General features: G+C 41.2%; 1 protein-coding gene across 1 annotated transcript in view; it reads left to right on the top strand.

The window, feature by feature from the left end:
• The window catches only part of DIP2A (disco interacting protein 2 homolog A), a gene marked incomplete at its 5' end in the record, with an annotated part of 93,211 nt that overhangs the window by 39,485 nt on the left and 27,205 nt on the right, over positions 1–26,521 (top strand). Inside the window, 14 exons of the mRNA XM_009283147.1 lie at positions 817–1,014; positions 2,656–2,747; positions 2,995–3,105; positions 3,896–4,019; positions 4,294–4,403; positions 4,820–4,922; positions 8,680–8,744; positions 9,057–9,150; positions 9,620–9,739; positions 11,204–11,318; positions 11,996–12,135; positions 23,602–23,738; positions 25,146–25,226; positions 25,412–25,539. Coding sequence (XP_009281422.1) covers positions 817–1,014; positions 2,656–2,747; positions 2,995–3,105; positions 3,896–4,019; positions 4,294–4,403; positions 4,820–4,922; positions 8,680–8,744; positions 9,057–9,150; positions 9,620–9,739; positions 11,204–11,318; positions 11,996–12,135; positions 23,602–23,738; positions 25,146–25,226; positions 25,412–25,539 — 1,618 coding nt within the window. The remainder of the gene's footprint in view (positions 1–816; positions 1,015–2,655; positions 2,748–2,994; positions 3,106–3,895; positions 4,020–4,293; positions 4,404–4,819; positions 4,923–8,679; positions 8,745–9,056; positions 9,151–9,619; positions 9,740–11,203; positions 11,319–11,995; positions 12,136–23,601; positions 23,739–25,145; positions 25,227–25,411; positions 25,540–26,521) is intronic.

Raw genomic sequence — 26,521 nt, forward strand, 5'->3', positions numbered from 1 at the left:
CCCCCCCTGGCCAGCTTTCCCCAGTTTATGTACTGAGCATGACGTCACATGGTATGGAATATCCTTTTGGCCAGTTTGGGTCAGCTGTCCTGGCTGTGCCCCCTCCCAGCTTCTTGTGCACCTCCAGCCTTCTCAGTCGGTAGAGCATGGGAAGCTGAAAAGTCCTTGACTAGCGTAAGCACTACCTAGCAACAACTAAAACATTGGTGTGTTATCAACATTGTTCTCATGTTAAATCCAAAACACAGCACTGTACCAGCTACTAAGAGGGAAATTAACTCTATCCCTGCCGAAACCAGGACATGTGAGCAGTACAGTTTTAGTTGTAGATAATTCATACCAGGAGCATTTCATCTGGCCTTTTTTTTAGTATATATTGTTACAGAAGCACAGTGTCAGTCTTCATCATGTGTTGAGAATTTGGTGCAGCAAAAATAAATGTTCAGTTGTCACTGAAGCCATTCTCTCTGATAACGCTTCTTGACTTGGTGTAGGCTTTCATTTAAATAGATGTGCAGAACAAACAGCAGAAAATATCATCTTTCCAAAGTAGAGAAAAAGAGTGAACTAGGGTTTCAAATTCTGTTCCTGTGGCCAGGTCCTTTGAATAATGTGGAATCAGAACTCCAAAGTGATGGTAATTATTTTTTGTGAAGCCAACAGGTGATTAGCATAGCATCATCATAAAGCAGAGGAGAAGTAATGATAGCTGTGAGGAAGAGGAAGGTGAGAACGGTTCGTAGAATAGTCTATTAAGTGTAACTTGCACACTTTGTAAGGATTGACATTTGCCATTTTACTGTGCTCTGGTTTCAGTGCAACAGCCTGACCCAAATCAACCAAAGCCTGAAGGAAATCAAATGAATGTACTTAAAGGTGAACCCTTAGGTGTGGTAACCAACTGGCCACCTTCTCTGCTGGCTGCCCTGCAGCGCTGGGGAACTACCCAGCCGAAAGCCCCTTGCCTGACTGCCTTGGATACGACTGGGAAAGCTATTTATACGCTTACCTACGGTAGGTATTTGTGATAACTGTAAGAAAGAATTAGGCGTTCATTGTAGGATGAACAATTTGCTTTACTTAAGATGGACTGACTGTGCTCATGACAGATACTTTGAGATTGCTATTCGAATGCAAACTATGAATTCATTGTATATGAAAAACATTTTGAAGAAAGTTAATGAAGGGAAAATGTATATGGTATTGATTCTTTACAAGTGGCTATTTGTAAATTTCAAACAATTGTGGGTTTTTTGCTTGAAAGAACACTAAAAATAGCCTGGTGTAAAATAGGAGGAAGAAACAGATGACTAATAATCTGCACTTTTCAGATTCCCAGAGTAGATATTAACTTTTAGCATGTTCTTGCATATCCTTATGGAGGAGACTTGTACTTCAGGAGGATATTAAGGATGTTATTGTGGGAAGTGAAGTTTGCCTGTATCAGTGAGCTAGAAGTATTACAGTAATTGCATTTTTTTTGGAAGATAATTGTGTCCCCCAGAACAGTTGAACTGCAGCATTTCATTGTATAGTATGTTAGAATGTTAAAATTTTGTGTTTGCATTCTTGCAGATGAAGTATGCTTACAGGAAATGTAATTGAGCAGCTGCATTAGTTTCATTACTTTGCAGTGGAGCTTTGAGAATTGTTTAGAATATCATGTTTAGTTTTACGTTTAAAAATGAAAAGAAAAGAAAACCTAAAAATAGAAGCCAAACTCTAAATTGTACTTGGACTTTCTGCCAACTGCACTGAATGGCCAGTTCTTTATAGAACTGTTGTGGTACTTGAGTCTTGTGTAACTTTTTTTATATAACTGGAAATTACACAGGAAAAAAAACCTATTGAATTGAAGAAGTTTGAGACTGACAAACACAAAATAACTGATGATTGCTACATGGTCTGAAGGGATGGAGTGTGGATGTCAGTCCATGATAAAGACCCTGTACTAGAAAGCTGAGTTCCAGATGCATGCTGTTTGCCACGGCATGCTTCTTTGGGGCGTTCTTTCTTTGATTTACCATTTACAGCGGAAGGGGTTTGCTGTTGCTCAGGTTTTTTATAAACAGGTTATTTTATCAAAACGCTTCTTCTTTTTGGAGGCTACAAATTAAAAATTGATTTTTATATTGTGTCAAATAAATAGTTAGACTGTTGTATTTAGTAGCTTGGAATAATTTTTTGTTCTGAATTATTGAGAGCTGTGTAGATGACTACTGAGCACTGAACTGGCATTTCACAGAGCTAGATATTGTGGCATTATTTCTACCCTTTGTTTCTTAAATTTCAGTTAATTTTTTGTCTACTTGAGGATTTTTCTTTTTATGCCAAGCAGTTTTCTTTCTCTAAGAGCCCTTAGGAAGGAGTCTTGTGAAGTGCCTTTTGGAAATGCAGTTAGGTTGTATCAACTAGACTACGTGTGTGTGTGTGCACATACACTGAAACACTGGAAGAACTCAGTAGGTTTGTGAGATGGGGTTGCTTTCACAGCAGCAATGTTCACTTTTCCCCAATTGCTTGCTCATGTGCCTGTTGATCCTGTTCTAATACAACCAACTTGCCTAGTGCATATATAAGGCACTGAGATTTGCCAATTAAACGTTAAAATTTTAGTCTATTTTTTAATTTCTGTATTGTCTTTTTTTTCTTTAGGTAAGCTGTGGAGCCGAAGCTTGAAGTTAGCATATACCCTGCTAAACAAGCTGACCACTAAGAATGAACCACTGCTGAAGCCTGGAGACCGGGTAGACTACTTCTTGTCTCTATAGATAAAATAGACAGTGAAGAACAGCTTCAGCTAAATAAAGCCTTGTAATACTGTGACTTGTAATAGTATATTATCGCAACATTTGGTATTTCTGTTCCTAGTTTAAATATGAACCTGAACATTGTTGTGGAGATCTGTTTCCACAAATTAAAAAGCAGCCCTTCCCCTGCCACCCCCCAACAATGACAAAAAACATTTCTTGTTATTTTAATGTATTTTTGTAGGTAGCTCTCGTATTTCCTAATAGTGATCCAGTTATGTTTATGGTGGCATTTTATGGATGTCTCCTGGCGGAACTTATTCCTGTCCCAATAGAAGTTCCACTAACAAGAAAGGTAGGCAAATACATTCAACGTTTTTATGGTTTCGTAAATAAATAAAATGCGTGGGTGTCTAAATCCTGTAGTCCTTATATGGACCCCTCAGAGCCTGCACTTCTGAAAGCAGTATGGTGCATCAGCTGAAATACTCAGTACACGTTATATGCTTGGAAAGTGTTTAATATTCAGTTAGGGAGGCAGGGAAATAGTATGAAGCTAATAAGTTAACTATTTTAGGGTATGTAACTGTAGAAATTATTTTAATTCATTATTTTTTAAAAGATGTGTGAAAGTATTTCTCAAAACATAACACAGAAATGCTGTCTTTTCAGCTCTCACGCTAAGTAATGAGAGCACAGGCAGGTAGAGACACCATAGTTACTAGAAATATCGGTATAATCCCACACACATTGAGTTTATTAGGGAAGAGCTGAAAAGCTACAGGCTCTGCTCTTCAGTGCCTCAGGACTCAGAAACAGCATCAAACCAGCTCTCTGTTTTACCAGAACTTATAGACATCCCTGTTGGGTTGGAGAGGGATGCACAACCATTGCTTTTGACACTACTTTGCTACCATTGCTTGCCAGATCTACTGCCAAATCTAATTTAGTTGGCGCTAAGCAAAACTAAGCCTTTTGAGCATAGACTTCAGTCTTTTGTCTTCCATAAAAGGTCTTATGGGCTAGAAGTTTGTTTTTTCCTGTGATATAAATTGGCTTAATATTTTCTAAACATGGAAAAGTTACAGTAAACTGTACAAAAGCTTCATTATTTGTAAGTTTGCTATAACATGGTTTCTCTGTAGGATGCTGGCAGCCAGCAGATTGGATTTCTTTTGGGCAGCTGTGGAGTAACACTAGCTTTAACCACTGATGCCTGTCAAAAAGGCCTTCCTAAAGCTCAGACTGGCGAGGTGGTTACATTCAAAGGTATGTTTTTAAGCTACTCAAATTTCTTTATAGGATAAAGAGCAGGTATATCTATTGTTGCTATTAAACAACAATCTTTGAGTTTGCTTGTGTGCTTCTAGCTTACCTATAAAGAACTGCCTTCATTGTCAAGACAGTACTTAATGCTGCTTTTTCCTGTCAGGGGAGCGATGCTGCAGCTTTTGCTTGCCTCCTGTTGTTATCCCTGAATACTGGGGAAAAAAAACTGATTTTTTGGAACTGTAATGACAGTAACTTTTCTTTTTCTTTGAAGGCTGGCCTCGTCTCATTTGGTTTGTGATTGATGGGAAGCATCTGGCAAAACCAACTAAGGACTGGCATCCGCAAGTACGGGATGCCAGTGCTGAGATTGCTTATATTGAGGTGATCCAGTATAATACGCCTAACTTACAGTTACTCTGTTGTATTTTATGTCACACCATGTTTTCTTCCTTTAATCTCTTGATGCAATAAAAGAGATAACTTTGTGGAACAAGAATGTTTCCCTCAAGGTTGCCAGGCAAACTGTCATTTGAGTGGTTGTGTTGAATCAGATTGAAGATTGGGGATAATTGGCATTTTTGGATCCCTGAGACAATTTGTTTAATTGGGGTAGAGAAACAGTCAGATTTCATACGATATTAGTGTATTCTCTGAACATAAATGTATCTTTTACACTAGCTTTTTGGAAAAAAAAAAGCTCGCTTCGTTTTCATAATAAAATATTCTTTCCGTTCACTACTGTAAATTTTCTAGATTTTGTGGTTAATCTAATGCTTGTGTAAACTTTCTCTTTTCAGTACAAAACAAGTAAAGAGGGCAGCACAGTGGGCATTACTATATCTCATGCTTCCATGCTGGCACACTGTCACGCATTGACTCAGGCATGTGGTTATTCAGAAGGTAAGTTAGATAGGCACAACTTTAAAATTATACTCATAGCTTTGAATATTCAGACAATTTATGTTGCAAAATGATGTTTACTGTCTTAAAAGAACTTTAGGTAAGCAGTAGTAGCTTTAAGTGCAAAGGGAAAGACAAATTTCCTTATTTATAATCGGTGTGATATGTGAAGGAAAGAAAGAAGCCACTTGTGAAATCGTAATCAATGTGTATTAATTTTTTTTTTAACCTAAGATCCTTATTGACTTTATTCAAGGGTTTGGATTTTTTGATCTTCATAAATTTGTTAGTGATAAGAGCTATACTGATTTTTCATCCTCTTGAAAACAACTTTGCTACGAATCTGTTTTGCCCTCCCTAATGCCTTTTGAACGCACTGGCCACTTTATGAAGTCATAAGGGGGCCAGTTTGAGATGCCCATGTGCAGAATTAGAGGAGCCCTCCCAGCAGAAATTGAGGGAGCTTTCTTAGACTGATCCTAGAGGCCATTTGGGTAGCTTGGATCTCTTCGAAGAGCTTTGGATGCTGCCTGTTTCAGCTGTAGCTGCTCTAACAGTGCAGGCTGGTGTGCCATGCAGACAGGTTGGTGTCAGTTATGCAGCTTCTTATCTCTCAGGAGAAAGAGTTGTGATTATTGACCAAAGGGAAGGCCTTTTGAAGTCTTTACTTGAAACCCAACGACTAGGTGAGATGTAATATGCTTCATAGTCCTTACAGCTCTTCTATTTTGTGATTCCTAGGAGTGTGACACTTGACCCCTGAAAGAGAGGCTTGATCAAGAAAGCCTGAGAGTTACTATATTAAAAAACACCCCGATTTGCTTGGCTTTACTGCTCTTGCACCTTTGATGGCCTGCCTGCCTAGATCACAAAGTTAAAAGTCCTAGTGCAAGTCATCTGGTCCTATTACTTGAACTAGGTCTGTGATTCTAGATAGCGCATTTGAGGGCGTGAGCAGATTGCTAACAGTTGCTAACTGTCATCTCTTGCGCTTCTTTTTCCCCCTTCCTCCTTTGGGCAATTGGTTTACGCCTGTAGTGCTCCAAAGACCACATAAGTAGTATGATAGGGTAAAAGAGGTTTTCGCAGTCAGATATCTGTACTCTTTTTACTTACCATCAAAGAGGACCCTTTCCCATTTCCATTTCGGGACACCTTCCCATCACAGCTGCCAATTACAAGAACTGTGCTGGGAGAGGGGAGGGTGCACCCAGCTTGTAGGTAAAGGATTGTACAGCAGTTCCTGAATCCTGGAAGGTTGATGGCAATCAATTATGGATCGAAGGGGTCTACACATCTTAATTTTCAGACAGATGTGGAGTAGTCGCTAGCCATTAACATTTCAGATCTTCACAGAGGGTACTGAATTCTCTTGTTCTCTTGTATGTTCACTTTTCAAATTTTTACTGCAACATGCTAGAGATGCTGTCACAAGGTTTGTGTTCTGTAAAAGCTTTGCCTTCTGTTTTGTTTATAGCTTCTTTCAGCTTCACAATTTTGGCCACAGTAGTTCCTATTTTCAGAAAGAAAGGGATCTTCCTCTTAGTTAATCATACCCTACAAAAGAACATCTTCATAGGGATTTGAATAAAGTGAGAGATCTACTTGTTTTCAGTCATTCTCTCAATGAATAGCCAAGAACTGCACCTGGTTTTGACCACTTGCATAGAGTTCATCTGTGCTACCATTAGCCAATAACTTTCCTGTTTGCTGGAAGAATCTCATGGTTTGACTAGTTTTTATCCCATAATGGGGTAGTATGTATCTTGGGACACGCAGAATCACAGAATGGTTGAGGTTGGAAGGGACCTCTGGAGGTCATCTGGTCCAACCCCTCAGCTCAAGCAGGGCCACCTAGAGCCAGCTGCCCAGGACCATGTCCGGACGGCTTTTCAACATCTACAAGGATGGAGACTTGACAACCTCTCTGGGCAACCTATTCCAGTGCTCAGTCACCCTCACAGTGGAAAAAGTTTTTCCTTCTGTTCAGAGGGAAGCTCATGTGTTTCAGTTTGTGTCCATTAGCTCTTGTTCTGTCATGGGACAACACTGAAAAGAGCTTGACTCAGTCTTCTCTGTAATCTCCCTTCTGATACTTGTACACCAACGTGTACAAGTGGGGATGGGATCCCCACTGAGCCTTCTCTTTTCCAGGCTGAACAGTCTTGTGCCAGTGCTCAGTTACCCCTGCATAAAGCTTTTCCAGATGCTCCAGTCCCCTATTCATCCTTGTGGCCCTTCACTGGACTCACTTCAGTAGCTCCATCTCTCTCTTGCACTGGGGAGCCCAGCCATGGGCACAGTACTGCAGCTTGTGGCCTCACCAGGGCTGAGCAGAGGGGAAGGATCACCTCCATTGACCTGCTGACAACGCTCCTCCCAGTGCACCATTAGCCGCCTTTGTTGTAAGGGCACATTCCGTTTCACGTTCAACTTGGTGGCCACCATGAACCCCAGGGCCCTTTCTGCAAAGCTGCTCTCCAGACAGTTGGCTCCCAGCATGTCCTGGTGCATGGGTTTATTCCTCCCCAGGGGGCAGGACTTTGCACTTCTCCTTGTTGAACTTCATGTCAGACCATTCCCTCAGCCTGCCAAGGTCCCTCTGGATGGCAGCACAACCCGCTGGTGTGTCAGACATTTCTCCTCCCAGCTTTGTGTCATCTGCAAACTTGCCGAGCATACACTCTGCCCCATCATCCAGACCATTAATGAAGATGCTGAATAGAGCTGGAGCCAGTATTGAGCCCTGGGCTACACAGCTAGTTACTGGCTTCCAACTAGACTTTGTGCCACCAATCACCACCCTCTGGGCCTGGTCGTTCAGCCGGTTTTCAATCCACCTCCCTGTCTGCTCATTCAGCCCATACTTCATCAGCTCCTCTGTGAGGATCATACAGAGTCTGTCATAAGATGCTGTGAAACTGCTGGCTGCTTTATCCAGCAAATCCAGTTCTATGCAGTTCACTTTTCCTGAAGGTTGAAAAGAATTGAGGGTATGGAAGATTTGCATTTCCTTATATACAGGCTCATGTCTGGGACTGCGCACCTGTCTCAGAGCAATTGGAGCTCTCTGTCACTGACAGAATGAATGGATATGTGGCTGACTTATCAAAGCATTTTATTTGTTGGGAAATAGCTGTGTACGTTCTGAAAACTTAAAAAGAATAATAAATACCCTAAAGAACAATTTCTTGTGCTTGCAGCCATCCTACGTCAGTGATAAGCAAGTTTCACCTGATCGATATAAGATATCCCCCTAAAATTAGGTTAAATCTTTGATTTAAAATCTTTGATTCTGTTTTTTTAAATCACATAAGGTGTTCATATTTCTCACAGAAAACACTGAAGAAAATTTAGTACAGCCATGGTAATATTTCTTACTAAATTTAATTCTTTCAAATGTAGCTGAGCCTTTTCAGTTCAGCTGAAAAAGTTTCCATCAAAACTAAAGTTTCGGTCTGCATAGTTCATTGGCAAATGTAACAAACACATGGAAATGGTATTATAATGAAAACAGGGTCTTAAATATCTTATAATAATCTGGTCTATAATCATAATTCAAAGATGATTGCTTTAAGTAACATAAGACACTTTCAGCTTAAGCAGCCTGTTTGTTATAGACAAGAAGGCATGGCAACATAGCTTTGGTTTCTTAGTGGTGTTGGAAGTTTCATAGTTGCTTTAACAAGTATTTTGAGTTCTTAAATATTCTCATAAACATGCTTCTTAAGTCTGATAGTTTTTCCTTTGCTTTCAGCTGAAACGCTAACAAATGTCTTGGATTTCAAAAGAGATGCTGGCCTTTGGCATGGAGTATTAACAGTGAGTATTTGAATGAATGAAAAAAACTGCAGCAAGTTGCTTCTCAGGGGTAGAGTATTGGTATCGGAATGCGGTCAAACTCTCAAACTATTTATATTTCAGTATTGGTATTTTTCAGAATATAGTGTTACTTTTTCAGTAACAGACTACACAGGTATAGCTTATGTTTTTACTGACTATACACAGTTTCCACGAACAGTTAAATGTAAGTGTTACACTGTAGCTGTGATGATTTTTTCTTTTAAAGTATTGGTACATGCTGTGTATTCTCTGAACCACTTGAAAGTTTATTTTTTAATGTTTTTCTCCTAGAGTGTTATGAACAGGATGCATGTCATCAGTATTCCCTATGCATTAATGAAGGTTAATCCACTTTCCTGGATACAGAAAGTCTGCTCGTACAAAGGTAACCTTCAAGTATTTTTACTTAACCCATCTCTTTTTGGATGATTAAAAAAAAAATTAAATTAATTTATTTGTATAAAATGTCTGCTCTAGCTGAGGCCACTGCGGTTTTATCCATCTGACTTTCTTTGCCACAGCTTTAGCAATTGGGTACTCCATTTCAGTATTATATGTACTGATAGATTCATTGATGAGTGACATTGATGGCGTCTTCTGATAGACCTTTAAAGAAACTGTGTTTCTTATCTCAGTATTTGAATTTATAGTAAACATTTGAATTCTATAATCAAGTCTATCTGGAGACATTGAGTATACATATGTCATAGTAGTTAAATATTTGGCATTTGTATTTGTTATCTATGTTTGTAATTTGTTTCATAAATTTATATAAATACACAAAAATATTTATATAATTTTATAATTGGTCTTTATTTTGTTCTGCACACGCACCATAATTTTTTTTTTTTCAGCCCGTGTAGCAGTAGTAAAATCACGTGATATGCACTGGTCACTTTTGGCTCAGAGGGATCAGAGAGATGTCAGTCTGAGCTCTTTACGAATGTTAATAGTGGCAGATGGAGCTAATCCATGTGAGTATGGATGCATTTTCTGAGTGTCAGTCCAAGGTGAACTAAAGCACACCGTAAATCACAGAACTCTGGGTCTGCACTGTAGGAGCTCAGCAGCACTGGCTGTAGTTCATCTTCAGCAAAACAGAGACAGCAGCAGTATTTCTTTGCCAAGGACACTGGAGCAAAACTTTCATAGAAAATGTTCTAAAGGATCTATTCTTTATATAAAGAATAGTTGGCAATGTAATTTGAAAGAGACTTTTAAAATTTAAAGTAAATCATAATGCCAGTTTTGAAGTAGTTGCTCATGTGTTGCATGTAGACATAAAATCTTTGAGTTGCAGTGTGTCTGATTCTGTACGTGCCCCTAGGGCTTGTCTCAATCATGTGCAAGGACATAAAAATGGGAGCAAGTCACAACCTTAACTCAAAACCATGACAACTATTAACTAGAGTATGCGGTAGGTTCTTGCCTTTTTCTGTCAATCATACGGTGGTGGTTTACAGTAATTTGAGAAAGCAGCTGGGAGGCTTGTTGGTTTTTTTTGCAACAGGCAAGAATATACCTTAGTTGCTTAATTGCGCTGTTCTCGTACACCAGAAAATCAATAATATTTCAGATTCCTTGGAGTTGCATGATGAGAGGTCAGCAAGTTGTGATGGCGCAAGATGAAAGCTTGAGATGGTCTTGCTAAGATTATATTTGTTGTAAACACTGTTTCAGAGCTGATGCTTAGAAAGTTACGCAGTTCGTTCTACAGTAAAATACTATTTGTATGCTAGTGATGCCACTGCTTTGTCATTGCTGTTTGCACTACTTAGCTATATTTAGCTGTCTAAATTAATTTTTTTAACTTCATCTTTTCATCAGTGCTGTACTCTTACATGAATTTACATGAAATTATACCTAAGATGTAGTATAATCAGTGAAGTTTGCTGGTTTACATTATGTGCTGCAATTCCACAACTGTAAAATACAAAGCTGTAGGTGATGAGGTATCCTCTTGCATTTTGGGCTGAGTACTAAAGGCCAGGTAGAGTTCTGAACTGAAGTGAAGATATGTCAGAAGCATTTGATGTTAATTTCGAAATGCTTTGGTTCTGTGACCTCTGTAAGAAACACTCATATAGTAGCTATATAGGAAGCTGACAAATAGTTACCCTTAGTGACAAAATACTCTGATCACTGAAGGACCTTCTGTGATGTTAAGTATTATGGAGTGCTGCCAGAGAAAGAGAGTATGCAGTTGTGAATTTCATTCAGTGAATTAGTTGTTAAGCACTGGGAGTTTTTTCTCCAAATCTAACATCTAATAATAGGCTGGAATGTCTTTTAGGCAGTTTGAAGGTATATTGGTTTTGTGCACGGATGCAACCATGTTTGTATAGCTGAGCTGAGAGTAAGCATAGACTTTGAAATCCTGCAGTTCAAGCTTTCTGTCCTTGGCAAAATGTTTTCAACTGTGTGATTGTTCTTTTTAGGGTCAATATCTTCCTGCGATGCATTCCTGAATGTATTTCAATCCAGAGGTTTGAGACCAGAAGTAATCTGTCCCTGTGCTAGTTCCTCAGAGGCACTAACTGTTGCTATTCGCAGGTAATTCTCTTTTCTGAGAAGTGAACTGAAGCATTTCTTGACTATTGAAAAGTAGCTGGTGTTAAAATGGTAGTCAGAAAAATGATTACCAACATAAAGATGCCCAAAGACCTAGACAGAGGAAGTCTGAGGCTCGCAGGTATCTCCTTCACTGAAGGATGGGTGATTTTTGTTTGTTTTCTGTAAGAAGTTCAATATTTTCTAAAAGTAGTCAGCCATAAGTTTTTTGGGTTTTGGGGATTTTTTGGGTTTTTTACTGCTTGGGAAAGTGAGGTCTCATCCTCACTGATGTTGCTGGAGGACCTTTATAAAATGCCCCAAAGATTAAAACTGTTACTTATTTGGGAGGAAGAAGATGACGAATATTCAAGTAATTGCTTATATACAATGTCTTGTAAACAGGGGGCTAAAGAAAGAAAAAAATATTTGTAACTGGCCTGAAAAATACCATTGAATTTCTGGACATAGCAAGGGATGCTCTGAAAAAAGGAAATACTTTGATTATGAATAGACGTATGGATGGAATATATTACCAGTCTTGAACTCTTGTTTGTTTAAAATGATAAACCATTATTTCTCTTAACCTTAACAAGCCTGAGAGACTTACACAATGTTTTTGGTGACCACATTGCCATTGGTCTGTTGAGTCATATCTGCTTTGACTTTCTGTTTTTCAGACCTCCAGAATTGGGTGGGCCTCCTCCAGGAAAAGCAGTGTTATCTATGAATTGTCTGAGTTTCAGCGTGATAAGAGTGGATACAGAAGAGAAGTTGTCAGTGTTAACTGTACAGGATGTTGGTCAGATTATGCCTGGAGGTAGGAAAGCATCTCATATAGGTTTAAGCATACTCCACGTTATCTTTACTAGTATACTTGTACTGATTAAATAAATAAAAATGTGAAATGATAAATACCTTCAAGGTAATATGACTTACGTTTTGACACATTACCTAAACACATGATGGTTAAGTAGTGTCTCAACTAGATTATTCAGTGTTTTCAGTAGAGATTAATCAACGATGAATATGAATGACCATAGGTTTTGGTATGGGCAGATGCTTTTGGCTGGTCTGCAGAGTTGTGTTACTTGTTAGCATTAGTGCTGACTGACATACAGCTATGTAACAACAAATATAGCAGAGCAGAACAAAACGTAAAGCGTAGTAAGAAATACTATCTTTCATCCAGGAGTGTTAGAATAAAATAGAATAGAATAGACTTTCAGTTGGAAGGGACCTACAACGATCATCTAGTCCAACTGCCTGACCACTTCAGGGCTGACCAAAAGTTAAAGCATGTTATTAAGGGCATTGTCCAAATGCCTCTCAAACACAGACAGGCTTGGGGCATTGACCACCTCTCTAGGAAGCTTGTTCCAGTGTTTGACCACCCCCTCGGTAAAGAAATTCTTCCTAATGTCCAGTCTAAACCTCCCCTGGCGCAGCTTTGAACCATTCTCATGCGTCCTGTCCCTGGATCCCAGGGAGAAGAGATCAGCACCTCCCTCTCCACTTCCCCTCCTCAGGAAGCTGTAGAGAGCAATGAGGTCGCCCTTCAGCCTCCTCTTCTCCAAAGTAGACAAACCCAGAGTCCTCAGCCATTCCTCATAGGACATGCCTTCCAGCCCTGTCACCAGCTTTGTTGCCCTCCTCTAGACACATTCACGTACCTGGGATCACAGAGACATGGTGGGATACAGTCTGTTCAGGAAGGACAGGAGAGAACAGTTTTTTTATGTGAGGGAACAGTTGGAATGCACGGAGCTCACCTGAGGATGGGTGAGAAGCCAATTGAGAGCTTATAGGTAAGGATTAAAGAGCAGACCAGTATGGGTGACATTGTAGTGGGTGTCTGCCAGAGACTACCCAACCAGGAAGAACAAGAGCACGAGGCCTTCTGCAGACAGCTAGAAGCTGTCTCATGTTTGTAGGCCCTGGTCCTCATGGGGGACTTCAGCCACCTCGATGTGTGCTGGAGGGACGACGTGACAGGGCATAAGCAATCCAGGAGGTTCCTGGCTCTCCTGGAACCAATCAATGTCAAATTCCTGAGCCAAGTGATAGAGGAGCCAATGAGGAGAGGGTCTTTGCTGGATTTCATACTCAGAAATGAGGAGGCACTCGTTGGGGATGTGAAGGTTCAGGGCTACAGTGACCATGAGATAGAAGCGTTCAAGGTCCTGAGAGGACAGAGCAGGGCAAAAAAGAAAGCAAGATCACAACACTGCACTTCAGGAGAGCAGACTTCAGCCTCTTCAGGATCTGCTTGGTAGAGTCCCATGGGATAAGGCCCTGGAGGGGAGAGGGGCCCAAGAAAGCTGGCTAATATTCAAGGATCGCCTCCTCCAAGATCAAGAGCAGTCCATCCCAAAGAGATTGAAGTCAGGAAAAAATGCCAGGAGTCCTGCATGGATGAACAAGGAGCTTGTGTCAGAAACCATACATAATAAGGAAGTATACAGAAGGTGGAAGGAGGGGCAAGTAGGCTGAAAGGAATATGGAGACACTGTCTGAGCATGCAGAGTAGGTAGGGGTAAGGAAAGCCAAAGCCCAGCTGAAATTGAATCAGGGGAAGGATGTTAAAAACAACAAGAAGGGCTTCTGTAAATACATAGGTGACAAAAGGAAGACCAGGGAAAATGTGGACCTGCTGCTGAATGAGGCAGAGGACCCAGTGACACAGGACATGGAAAAGGCTGAGATAGTGAATGCCTTCTTCACCTCAGTCTTTACCATCCCAGGTAATCCCAGGCCCTGGAGATCTGGGGGGAAGTCTGGAGCAAGTAAGACATACCCTTGGTAGAAAAGATGAAGTTAAGGAATACTTAAGCAAACTGCACATGCACAAGTCCATGGGCCCTGGTGGGATTCACCCATGAGTGCTGAGGGAGCTATTTGATGTCATTGTGAGGCCACTCTCAACAATCTCAATGACCACGGCAACTGGGAGAGGTACCTGAGGACTCAAGGAAAGCAAATGTCACTTCTGTCTTCAAGAAGGGCAAGAAGGAGAACCCAGGGAACTACAGGCTGGTCAGCCTCACCTCAAACCCTGCAAAGATGATGGAACAACTATTTCTGGAAAACATTTTCTCCAGCACATGGAGAACAAGAAAGTCATCAGGAGTAGTCACCATGGATTCACCAAGGAGAAGTCATGCTTGACAAACCTGATCGCCTTCTACAATGAAGTGACTGGCTTGGTAGATGAGGGGAGAGCAGTGGACATTGTCTACCTTGATTTTGGTCAGGTTTTAGACACTGTCTCCTGTTAGGTCCTCATAGAGAAGCTGATGAAGTATGGGCTGAATGAGCAGACAGGGAGGTGGATTGAAAACCAGCTGAACGACCAGGCCCAGAGGGTGGTGATTGGTGGCACAAAGTCTAGTTGGAAGCCAGTAACTAGCTGTGTAGCCCAGGGCTCAATACTGGCTCCAGCTCTATTCAGCATCTTCATTAATGGTCTGGATGATGGGGCAGAGTGTATGCTCGGCAAGTTTGCAGATGACACAAAGCTGGGAGGAGAAATGTCTGACACACCAGCGGGTTGTGCTACCATCCAGAGGGACCTTGGCAGGCTGAGGGAATGGTCTGACACGAAGTTCAACAAGGAGAAGTGCAAAGTCCTGCCCCCTGGGGAGGAATAAACCCATGCACCAGGACATGCTGGGAGCCAACTGTCTGGAGAGCAGCTTTGCAGAAAGGGCCCTGGGGTTCATGGTGGCCACCAAGTTGAACGTGAAACGGAATGTGCCCTTACAACAAAGGCGGCTAATGGTGCACTGGGAGGAGCGTTGTCAGCAGGTCAATGGAGGTGATCCTTCCCCTCTGCTCAGCCCTGGTGAGGCCACAAGCTGCAGTACTGTGCCCATGGCTGGGCTCCCCAGTGCAAGAGAGAGATGGAGCTACTGAAGTGAGTCCAGTGAAGGGCCACAAGGATGAATAGGGGACTGGAGCATCTGGAAAAGCTTTATGCAGGGGTAACTGAGCACTGGCACAAGACTGTTCAGCCTGGAAAAGAGAAGGCTCAGTGGGGATCCCATCCCCACTTGTACACGTTGGTGTACAAGTATCAGAAGGGAGATTACAGAGAAGACTGAGTCAAGCTCTTTTCAGTGTTGTCCCATGACAGAACAAGAGCTAATGGACACAAACTGAAACACATGAGCTTCCCTCTGAACAGAAGGAAAAACTTTTTCCACTGTGAGGGTGACTGAGCACTGGAATAGGTTGCCCAGAGAGGTTGTCAAGTCTCCATCCTTGTAGATGTTGAAAAGCCGTCCGGACATGGTCCTGGGCAGCTGGCTCTAGGTGGCCCTGCTTGAGCTGAGGGGTTGGACCAGATGACCTCCAGAGGTCCCTTCCAACCTCAACCATTCTGAGAGTCCCAAACTCTGGATATCCCCGCAAACTAGTTGGTCCTGGATTAACCTCAGTTTCTTAATGACGTCTGTTTGCAACAATGTGCTTCCTAAAGTAGGTAGATAGGGGCATTACTCCCCAGCCCATTAAGTGGATTGTAGCAAGGAGACTTTGTCTCTTCCTTGTTGTTCTCTTTTGAGGGTAGGCTGCTGAGTCATGCATTATTTGGAGAGGAGAGCATTCTGAAGAAGATTAATAAAATTAGGGTGCCAAACCAGACCTAAGACTGTGGACAATGACTGGGATCTGTGTCCTGAAAGACCATTTAGTGCCCTCTACTCCAGAAGTGAGGATTGCAACATCTAGGTTGGTAGTGTAACGTTCCCTCACACTATCTGTCTGAGGGTACCACTAGCTTCAGGCCCTGTCCTGACCTGGTCTGGGTGTGCTTGGAGAGGATGAGATACAGTTGTTGTTTTGTTTTTTTTTTTTAAATTCTCCTTACTCCTTCAGGTTTACTATGTAGTGACCAAAGAACCTGATTCATTCCAGTCATGCCCTTGGCACCTGTGGCTTTGCTATTCTTGGTCCCATTATGAACCTCATGCCTTGCTGAGCTGTGGTTCCAAAGCCCTCCTCTCTGTAGAGCATTTACTCAAGGTAAAGATGAAGGGAAGAGCCACCTTGTGCTATTTCAGCAACCACCTCTTCTCAGTACATCAAGGTCCTCGTTATGACTAAGAGGAGGCAGACACCTTTCCAGTCTGCTGATAAAAATTTCAGCCATTGTGTAACAAGTGGCACTGATCTTGTTTCATTTTCCTCATTACTCCCAGAAGCACTCTGCAACCAATAAGGTTGGTGGTTCAGTTATTCTTACTGAACTTGAATTCACATTCAGAGCTTCCTTCTGCTACCAATAAAAGACAGAGCAGAAACTCTGCACTTCATACCAAAATAAAGGGAAAGGAGCTCTTCCTGTGGGGATTCATGTCCAACCTGCTTATTTTAACTGCAGAATATTGAACATCTCTATTCTGACCTTCTAGGTAGATAGGCAAGGCAAGATATTCAAAATGTTCTTCTGGGAGCAAGGGCTTTGTGGCCAGCAGGAGGGTTTTAATACATTCCTAGATATGTTCATAGAACTGTATGCATTCTGCAGATCCTGTTAGAGTTCAGTGTGCCAGGCACCCTCGGGCAGGTGGTATCTGGGTGGGTCTGTGAAAAATCCTTGTGTCATCTTTACTCTGGCAGTTACCATTATATCACCATTTCTCTTTTCTGCTTATGATCCTTATGAGCATCCTATAGCATCACAGATCTGAGTCAAGATAGGTGGGCCAGGTAATTTACAGCAAAATGACTTCTGCTTCAACTTAACACTCTAGGAAGTAAGGTTGTAAAGGCAGGCCAATGTGAATACAGCCATCGAGGATAATGACTATGCATTGTTGTATGGCCTCAATGTGAAAACATGAGTGCAGGAAAAAGAGTATGGTGACCTAATGTGACTTAATAGCTTCTGAATTGCTTCATCTGAATGTTCAAATTCAGGTTATTAAACTTGTCTGCAAAGACCCAGAAGACAGTCAGCTGTGACTGGCTTCTGTGTCTCAACAGAATGGTTATTTTTCCACTTCAACTAGAATACAGATAGCATGGACTACTACTGCTATCTGATTTGGCTGTTTGGACTACTGATGTCCCCTTGAAACCCCGCTGAAATTTAGCTGTGCTCCCAATCTTCTGCTTAGATTATGGGTTAGTCACAGGAACATGGAGGGAACAAGTTTGCATGCCCTTCAGGTAGTCATGAATCCTTTGGTGAACCGACTGAGGTTGAACTGGATGTTGGTCCAGTTTTTGACAGTTCAAAAAAGCAGTATTTGATGCAGGATCGATTAAAATCTTTCTTTGGATCAATTTATCACATGGAGATCCTCCTGGCTTTGCTGTAGGCTTGCTCTCTGGGCAGAGTGTGCTTGTCTACACTAAGACACAGAGCAGCCTATAGTTGTGTTGCACCTTAAGCTATTCTTCATATTCAACCATTACAGCTGTAAGTCCAGTTGGTTAATCTTCCATGATGCATTTGCTCAGTGGCAGGTTTGAGTCTGCCTTATGATGTTGAAGAATTACCTGTATGTTTGTGGGTAAGTAATTTCACCTTCCTCTTCTATGTAAGTTGTTAATGAAAAACATGTCCCTGTCCTTGTGAAATGCTTAATTGGGTAGCGAGAGGGATCTTTGACAAAACTCCTTCTGCTTTGTCAAATGCCTTGGAGCATTGTCTGGCAAATCTAATGGACCCTTCTGGTTTAGGATGCCATTGACAGACAATTGATAACACTACCATGACTTTCTACATTAGTAAGAAACGTCGAGTGACTTGTCTGATTGTGTGAGGGGAAAACAGTTAAATGTGTATCCATTTAGTGCCTCAAAGTGATATGACTTGTAATTGATGGCTGTTACTATTTTAAAATATAGTAGTAAGTGGCAAAACTACTTGTAAGTTAAGCAGGAGTTGGGCAACTTAACAAATTAACTCTTTCAAAACTCCGATCAGCATTGGGCTATCAGTATCTGGGGCAGATTAACTTCAGCTTGAGCAAATGACAAAAATTCCAGGTCTGAAGGTATATTTTAGCAGAAATTTCTCTGTACGTTCCTTAAGTCAGAACATACGCAATAGAGTTCTTTCTAGAGGATAATCCAATGATTTTGTTCCCTGTGACTGTCTCTTTAAAAAAAAAAAAAAAAAAAAGTTAAAAGCTTCCAGAGTAGGAAGAAAGTAAAAAGGCTAGCAGTTATTTATAGATGTGTGCCAAATGAAAAGAAATTAATGACTTAAGGAAATTAATGACTTATTTTCAAATGAGTCTGCATGTACATTCTAACAGTGGATATACTTGTGCCTTACCTTGTAAGATTTATGCTTTTTCCTATGTAGTGTTCATGGAGGATGTGCTCTGTCCATTCTCACTTGGTGTTTGGCATACAGGAGAGAACGTACCACCATTTCCTTTCCTGTTAGTTGCCCTCTTGAATTACTCTGCTGACTGATGAGTCTTGCTCTTTATCTGGTTTTGGTTTTGTATTTTTTTCCTTTCCTTAGATTGCTGTGCTTTCACCAAAGGCCTAATTTGAGTCAGATGCCATCCCTGAAGGCTTTGTTCCATCTTCTGATCCCCATTGAATACATTTAAGGTCTTGGAAGTGACTACATGCCCTAGTCTTTCAAACATCTTATGACATAGGAGCTCACATTCCTGAATTTCATTTGGTCAAACCTGCTGTGAGCTACTAGCCAAGAACTAGTAGTCACTGAGGCTTGTGTAGTCAAGCCAAATGGTTTTGATCTCATTACCTTTGAAGATCCCTGGCGTACTTTATTCAGGAACCAGCTGGTTAAAAGGTCATAGATAAAGTGTCCACTTTCACCCTCCTTTTCTTCAGATCTTGCTATTTGTTCTGAGACACTGAGCCCACCTGCTTAGGGGATCTTATTCAACAGACCCCTTAGCACCAGGATTATGTCTTATGTCACTGCTGTTTAACCCATAGGCCACTCTTGATGCCACATTCTCTTCAGTTGCCTTGGCTGTTCACTTTCACTATCTACCGTGAATGCGAATCACAAGAGCCACCAGGGAAGTGCAAGCATCCATGAAGAAATCTTCCCATCAAAGACAGCAAGTGAATTCTTAAGAGAGAGCCTAGTATGCATTCCCCTGGAATCTTCTCTGCAGCTCCTGGAGGGATGATGTTTTGCCTCACCTGTTGACCACCTTGGGCTATTTTGTGTGGTTTCTGTCTGGGACTGATGTTGCTAAGAAGTAATATTTGGCTCATAATAATCTTCAGTTCATTTTTTCAAATTGGACTGGTAAAAAGGGTAGGGAAGGTACTAAACCTCTCTTCTTCTGCCTGTTTTGTGCCTCCAACTTTCACATCAACTGGGGTACGATTGCCATATCATCTGTCATCTTGGAAGCTTATTCTACCTTATGCTTGGACTTGGATGTGGATGCTCAGGGTATTCAGTTAAGTTTGCCGCCCTGCTACTTCTCAACTGAACATTTCCATTCTTTCACAGGGATCTTTCTCACATTCTTTCTTTGACAGGAGAGTAACCCTGTCTAAACCAGAAGATCTATATCCCTATAGCTCCTAATCATACAAAGCCTGATTCATAGAAAGAGTGCTGCAGCAGCTACTTTCTTACACTCAAGCAGAAAACTTCAGGTTGGTGCCAGATCTTAGGCTTCTGCAAGATGAACTTATGCATATACAGTTTCAAGTTCTGGATTGTGACTGTATTCAGTACCTTTCCCAGAAGTTCAAGGAGAATGGTTCAAGTTTCTCAAATGGCAGGATTCTTACTTTGTCTCCAGTCTATGGATGTCTTGGATGTTATTGTTTCCTTTGTCCATGTCTCAGCAAACATTTGTCCAGGTTCTTGTAGTTATCATGATGCATCTTCACTGCAGAGGAATATGGTTCCTTTATCTCAGTGCCTGATTTGTGAAAGGAGTTGTTACAGAACAACTTTGTGTTGTTCTTTAGTCTTTTTCCTTAGGTTGTGAATGTGAGATAGCAGTACCTCATTCCCACTCAGTCCTTAGAATTTATCGTAGTAATCAGTTCTGTGTGTTCTGCTTGGCTTCAGTCTATCACATGATGGCACAACAGCCTGCCGCTGCAGAACTTCTTCTCTTGGAGATCTGTGTCAATGTGTACACTTGTGATGAGATGTTTTCTTCCAATTTAAATGTTGTGCTTTGGATGCTTGTGTGACCACCTTTAGAGTCTGGATACTTGTTCATCCTTATCTAGGAAGTTGGCTTGCTTTATGCCTTTTGCCCTTCTCAGAAGAGCAGGGAAAGATTCAAGTCCTTGTATTGGACATCCCCATATGCTGTTTCTTCAAAGATTAGGCTTCTCTGGAAACCCTGCAAATACCTTCCACAATGGTGGTAGAGGCATTTTATCCTAGCCTTTTAGTATTTTTCCTAAGGCTTTATGCTTCTAGAACAGAAGTTATAACTAAAGACTGTAGTGCAAGGAGGGCCCTCTTGTTTTTATTCTCACGGACCCAGGCCTTTTAGGACGACTTGCTTGCTATGAGAAGATCCTGGAGTTCCACTGTTGGCACACAGTAACAATCCAGATGGATATCAGTTGCATACGGATCCACTATGAAACCATGAAGGTGGAACAAGAGAGCACTTTCTAACACTCATCAGGCACCTTTGGTAGTAGCCTTCTGCTGTGCAGGCCTTTGACATTCTTCTTGCATTCATGCTGTGCTGGTCTTGAAACATCCAAAGCTGAATCCAGTCTTTGGTAGGGCATCAGTGCAGTCATTTGTTTGCACAGTAAGATTCTCATCCTCTGCCAGAAATCTCGTGGCAGGGCTAAGTGCTGAGAGTCACCATCTATAAGAATGTACATGTGGACTCGTTTGAAGAAAGCAAGCTTTCTTACCAGTAATCAGTATTCTTCGTGTGTGTAGTCCACATGTACATTCCCGTCCCATTTGCTTTTCCCTTCTCTCTAATTCTTTTTCAGATGCAATGCTGTTGAGAGAGACTGAAATGGTGGTAGATGCACTCTCTTGTATGTCACACATGAAGCAGGAAAAGAAGGAGAAGCGAGAGTACAGGCTCTACAGATACTGCAAAAGGAAAACCTTGCAGTATCACATGGCAGGGCAGAACTATGCCTGCTGTTAGAATGTACGTGTATCATACATTGGTTACTGGTAAGTATTTTTTTTTTAACTTGATTAGGGTGATAGGATTGTCCTTGGGCTTCATGGATGGAGCATCATTTGGGGACTGTAGGCTAATCTGTTGGTTTTTCCATGTTTGTGAATGAGTTGAGGACTGTAACATTTGCGTATGCCTACAAATTGTTGTGCTTTCTCCAGTTATTAACACTTCTCTCTGCATCATTGCTTAAGCGTTACATACAGAGTTCTGAGGTTAACTCAAGTTATTTCCTGTAGTAACAAACTATTTATTCTGTTTCAATTTACCATTAAGTTTTAAACAGCCTTTTTTTCCAGTTTCTCTTCCTAAATTGCAAAATGTGTTTTTTGCACAACTAACTGATAGTTCATACTGTATAATTTAATTCCAACCTTCTAGTTCATACATATTATTTTCAGCAACTGAAACTGTTGTTCTAATTTGGACTTGGACCTGTACCAGAATTTGAGTGGCGTCTCCTTATTTGGTCACCAAAGGTTATCATTGCATGGTTCCAAACATTTTTTTAATAAATGCTAGTTGTTCTGATAAATAATTTTTATGAAACAAAGATAATTTAGAGGTTGATCTATTGGTAGCATGAATTATTGTCTCTCCTGTTCAGACCTAAGTTGTTGAGAACTGAAGACTTCTCTGAGATTAGAAAATGTACCTATGAAGCTTTTCTACCAGCAGAGTTCTTGGTCCGTGCTTGCAGCAAAGCTGGCTTTATCATGTATTAGTATTAACGGAAATGTGCCGCTTTCCATTTATGATTTCTCTTCATGCTAGTTGAACAGTGGTAAAAGAAAGGGCTATCTGTATATCACTTAAGATTGGCTAAATTAGAAAACAGTAATACAGTCCTTCATAATGGGTGTTGTAAGCCCAGATAACTGGGCTTCCCATCTGACATATGTTCCGTGGCCAAAACATTCAAAAGGTCCTGATGGAAATAAGACAATTAAATAAATTTCTGATATCTCTGGGGTTGCATGGTTATTTTCTTTTCTTTAATACAGTATGCATGACCACAAAGTACTCTGATAATCTGAGTTGGAAGCAGATGCAATGGGAGAGGGCAGAACATTAATTTATGGTATAGTCTGTGTTATCTTTCAAAGGCTCTGTTTATTTTGTATTGACCCAGGTAGCCATTTTGATTTCTTTGTTAATCTTGAGTCTTAAGTGCTAAGCTAAGCTTCCTTGCTCCATTGTGCCTTCTCCCTCCATATCCTTTTTCCTTTCCCTTTCAGACTGGGAAAGGACAAATCCAGACTGCTTAAGCAAGGGCTCTACTTAGCCAGAGAAACCTCTGAGGAAACAGTGGCTTCAGAAGTAAAATATAACCAGTGTCCAGAGCAAAGCTCAGTGTAATATTTGGTTTACAAGTGTGTATATCCTTGATTAAAAATAAGAAAATTTCAGTGTAGGAAGACTTCTGAGATTTCAGAAGAAAATTGGTAAGGGTAATAGCAGTAGGACCTTTATGAAATTCAATCCTTTTAGTGAGTTGAAGAAGGTCATCAAACTGAGGATAGGGAAGAGATAATATGTAGTCACAGGAGTAAGTTCAGTAAGGGACAACTCTGTGAGATGTCTGTGGTCTCCAAATCATAGTTGGCAGACTGGCCTGCTTTAAAAGAAGATGGGACATAACACAGAAAAATCATTGACCTGACAGTGAGAGTATAAAATAGCCTGGTTTTCTCTCCATTTCTAATGTGTTTCTCACATAAATTAAGGGATGATAGTATGAATACCAAAGTGTGCGATCAATAAAAGGAATGGAATGTCTGTAATTGGTAACTTCTTATTTTTCATCTTTATTCTCGTATATGCTTATACTTGATCAAACCATCTGCCTTCATGTTGAAAAGCAATTGCAACAGTTTTGGATTCAGTTGCAGCTGATGTGTAGGCTGTGAAGCCCTGTAAGAAAAAAAAAATTGCATTTGCAAACTTGCATCTTTAATCTTGGAGAACACATTACACAGGCTGCCAAAAAGATAGATAGAGCTCTCTTGCATGCTGTGTTTTTGCTGCAGCTGATAGATAATTGATATTAAAATCTTTATCTGCCTGTCAGTGGCAAAGCAACTTCTGTGTCAGCTGCTGAAGCATACCAATGCTGTGATTCTGTGTTCTTCCTCTCCCTTTAGCGAACGTGTGTGTTGTGAAGGTGGATGGGACTCCTTATCTGTGTAAAGCCGATGAGGTTGGAGAAATATGTGTGAATTCAGGTGCAACTGGGATGGCATATTTCGGCCTCCTCGGAATCACCAAGAATGTGTTCGAGGTTTGTATTTCCCTTTGTAATATAAAGTTTCATCATTACATTTCTAGTATTTCTTTTTGCAAATAAACTTATTTGTTCCTTAAACTTGCTTTTTTATTTTATTAGAAAAAGCCATGGCCAAATACACTTTGCTTCATTGTCTATCAGAACTTGAAATTCTGTCTTTTATAACCAAAAATAGAAAGCACCATCAGCAGTCAATCAGCTGCCTCTGTGTTCTGCTATCCAGTGTTGTGCCTATGTTAGCATTTAAATTCACCTTAGTTCTGTATTAACACAGCAGTCTTATGTAAAGTTACCTGAAGACATTTCAAGTTTATTGATGCACAGCTTGGGATGTAGAGTTAGAAGTTAGTCTGATATTTGTGAGCTTCTTCATACAATCAAAATGCATTTGTGCAGATATAATAAATTATTTAGAAAAGCTTCCTTTGTGTATTGCAAACAGTATGTGCTTTTCAAAATCAACTTTAGTGTTGATTTGTTGTAATGCTTAGAACACTAAACAGTTTGCTGTTGGACATATGAAATTATGTATATGGAAGAAGAGATAGTAAGGATGATAGCATAACAGTCATAAGCCTTGTAGTTTGTCAAAGTAAAGCTTTTGCTTTAATTTGTACCCCAATTTCATGTTTTTCCTTTTCTGGCAAGAAAGGAGTGAAAGTCCTTTGGGAGTCACACACACAGTAGTGTTACACTGGGCAGCAGTTTGAAGACTTGGCTGAAGTATGGAGTTCTACCAGAGAGATTAAAGAAATCCTGACCATAGTCTTCTCTGAAAAAAGCTCTTTCTGTCAGCTTGCCCAGCCTCAGCACTTTAAACAGCTTAGCTTTCAGCACTGTCCTTAGCTAGCGAGAGAGCCATCGAGAAACCTGATGTAATGGAAGACTTGGGGCGTGGGGGGAAGGCAAGGAAACCTCCTGAGCAGATGAGAGGAACTTGCTGATGAGCTTAATGCTTTTGCTCTGGTTCTCTGTTGTAGGCAGTCCCATAATTGCAGCAAACTTAACTTTCTTAAAGTTCTGATAGTGTAGCGTTTGTCGCAATTGAAGTGATATGCCTGGGTACATATCTCATCGGGGATGTTAATAGTAGCAACAGAAAGACCTTCTGATTAAGTGCTATATGAGTGCATACTATAAAACCTGATTTAAAAAGCGCTGTGAGCTCTTGTTATGAAGGCTAAGTAGCTGAGAAAAAGATAAGGCGGCTACCACAGACTTAAGAATTGGTGTGTTCTTCATATTCAGAAAGCTGTTGCTCATACTTGACATGATAGTAACTGTTGTCATTGTGTAATTTTTCAACTCTGTAGAGCTGCAATGAAACAGAGGCAGAAAGCATTTTAACTTCACTTTTCTTATCAGTACTGTGAGTGTCTGAATATTTATGTGTTCTTTCAGGCCATTCCACTGACCGCAGCCGGCGTGCCTGTTTCAGACCAACCCTTTACAAGAACAGGATTGCTTGGCTTTGTGGGTCCTGTAAGTGTGAATGAGCCATCTGGGGCCCTGCTTTGTCCTGATTCCCAGCTCTTAAGTGATGCCGCTGAATTCAGCAGAATTCTGTGCCAGGGCAGTGACCTCAATATTGTTGGCTTTAGTCAGGCATGTATCGCTGGGAGTCTGGAGGTTTTTCCCCTCTATTTCTAATCCTGTCTTCTTTTCAGGACTATTTGGTGTTTGTGGTAGGAAAATTGGATGGCCTAATGACAGTTAGTGGCCGCAGGCACAATGCGGATGATGTGGTAGCCACTGCATTGGCAGTCGAACCCATGAAGTTTGTCTATCGTGGAAGGTGAGTATACTAAAAACTTCACCACTGCTGATTGGACTTCATTGCTCCTTTTTTCACCCGCAAATGATCAACAAGTAACATAGTGTACACAGGAGCTCTGCATGTGAATTTTTACATGTGTATTTTGTAGGAAAGGTGGCACTAGGTTGTGATATGCCAGATAAGAACTTGGCTGTCCCTGCTAACTTGGAAGACAAATATTGACACCCTGCTTCATGCATAATAGATTTAAAATTACTTTCACATAATATAAGCATAGATCTTTAAGTGTCTATTTAAAACTTCTTTCAAAGCTTCTCTTAAGACAGTCAAATGAAGCTTGTATGCCAAACGTAAAACACAACTCCCCTTTGTCCACCTGAGCCTTTCATGCAGAGTGGCCTAGGGAAGAACTTTGCAGCATGTTCTAAAGAACAAACTAGGAGTGCTGAGGCTGCCGAAGGACCTTCAGAGATAGCGTGTGTTGTATCACCAACCTTATTGCTCTTCGGTGGTCAACGGCTCAATGTCCACATGGACATCAGTGACAAGTGGTGTCCCTCGGGGGGGGGTCCGTATTGGGACCAGTCCCGTTTAATATCTTCATCAATGACATAGTTGGATCGAGTGCACCCTCAGCAAATTTGCAGATGACACCAAGCTGAGTGGTGCGGTTGACATGCCTGAGGGACGGGATGCCATCCAGAGGGACCTGGACAAGCTCAAGACATGGGCCCATGTGAACCTTATGAGGTTCAACAAGGCCAAGTGCAAGGTCCTGCACCTGGGTCGGGGCAACCCCTGGCATCAATACAGGCTGGGGGATGAAGGGATTGAGAGCAGCCCTTCCGAGAAGGACTTGGGGGTACTGGTGGATGAAAAGCTGGACATGAGCCGGCAATGTGCGCTCACAGCCCAGAAGGCCAACTATATCCTGGGCTGCATCAAAAGAAGCGTGGCCAGCAGGTCAAGGGAGGTGATTCTGCCCCTCTGCTCTGGTGAG

This window comes from Aptenodytes forsteri, unplaced genomic scaffold (genome assembly GCF_000699145.1).
Source record: "Aptenodytes forsteri isolate BGI_AS27 unplaced genomic scaffold, ASM69914v1 Scaffold198, whole genome shotgun sequence".
Taxonomy (NCBI): Eukaryota; Metazoa; Chordata; class Aves; order Sphenisciformes; family Spheniscidae; genus Aptenodytes; species Aptenodytes forsteri.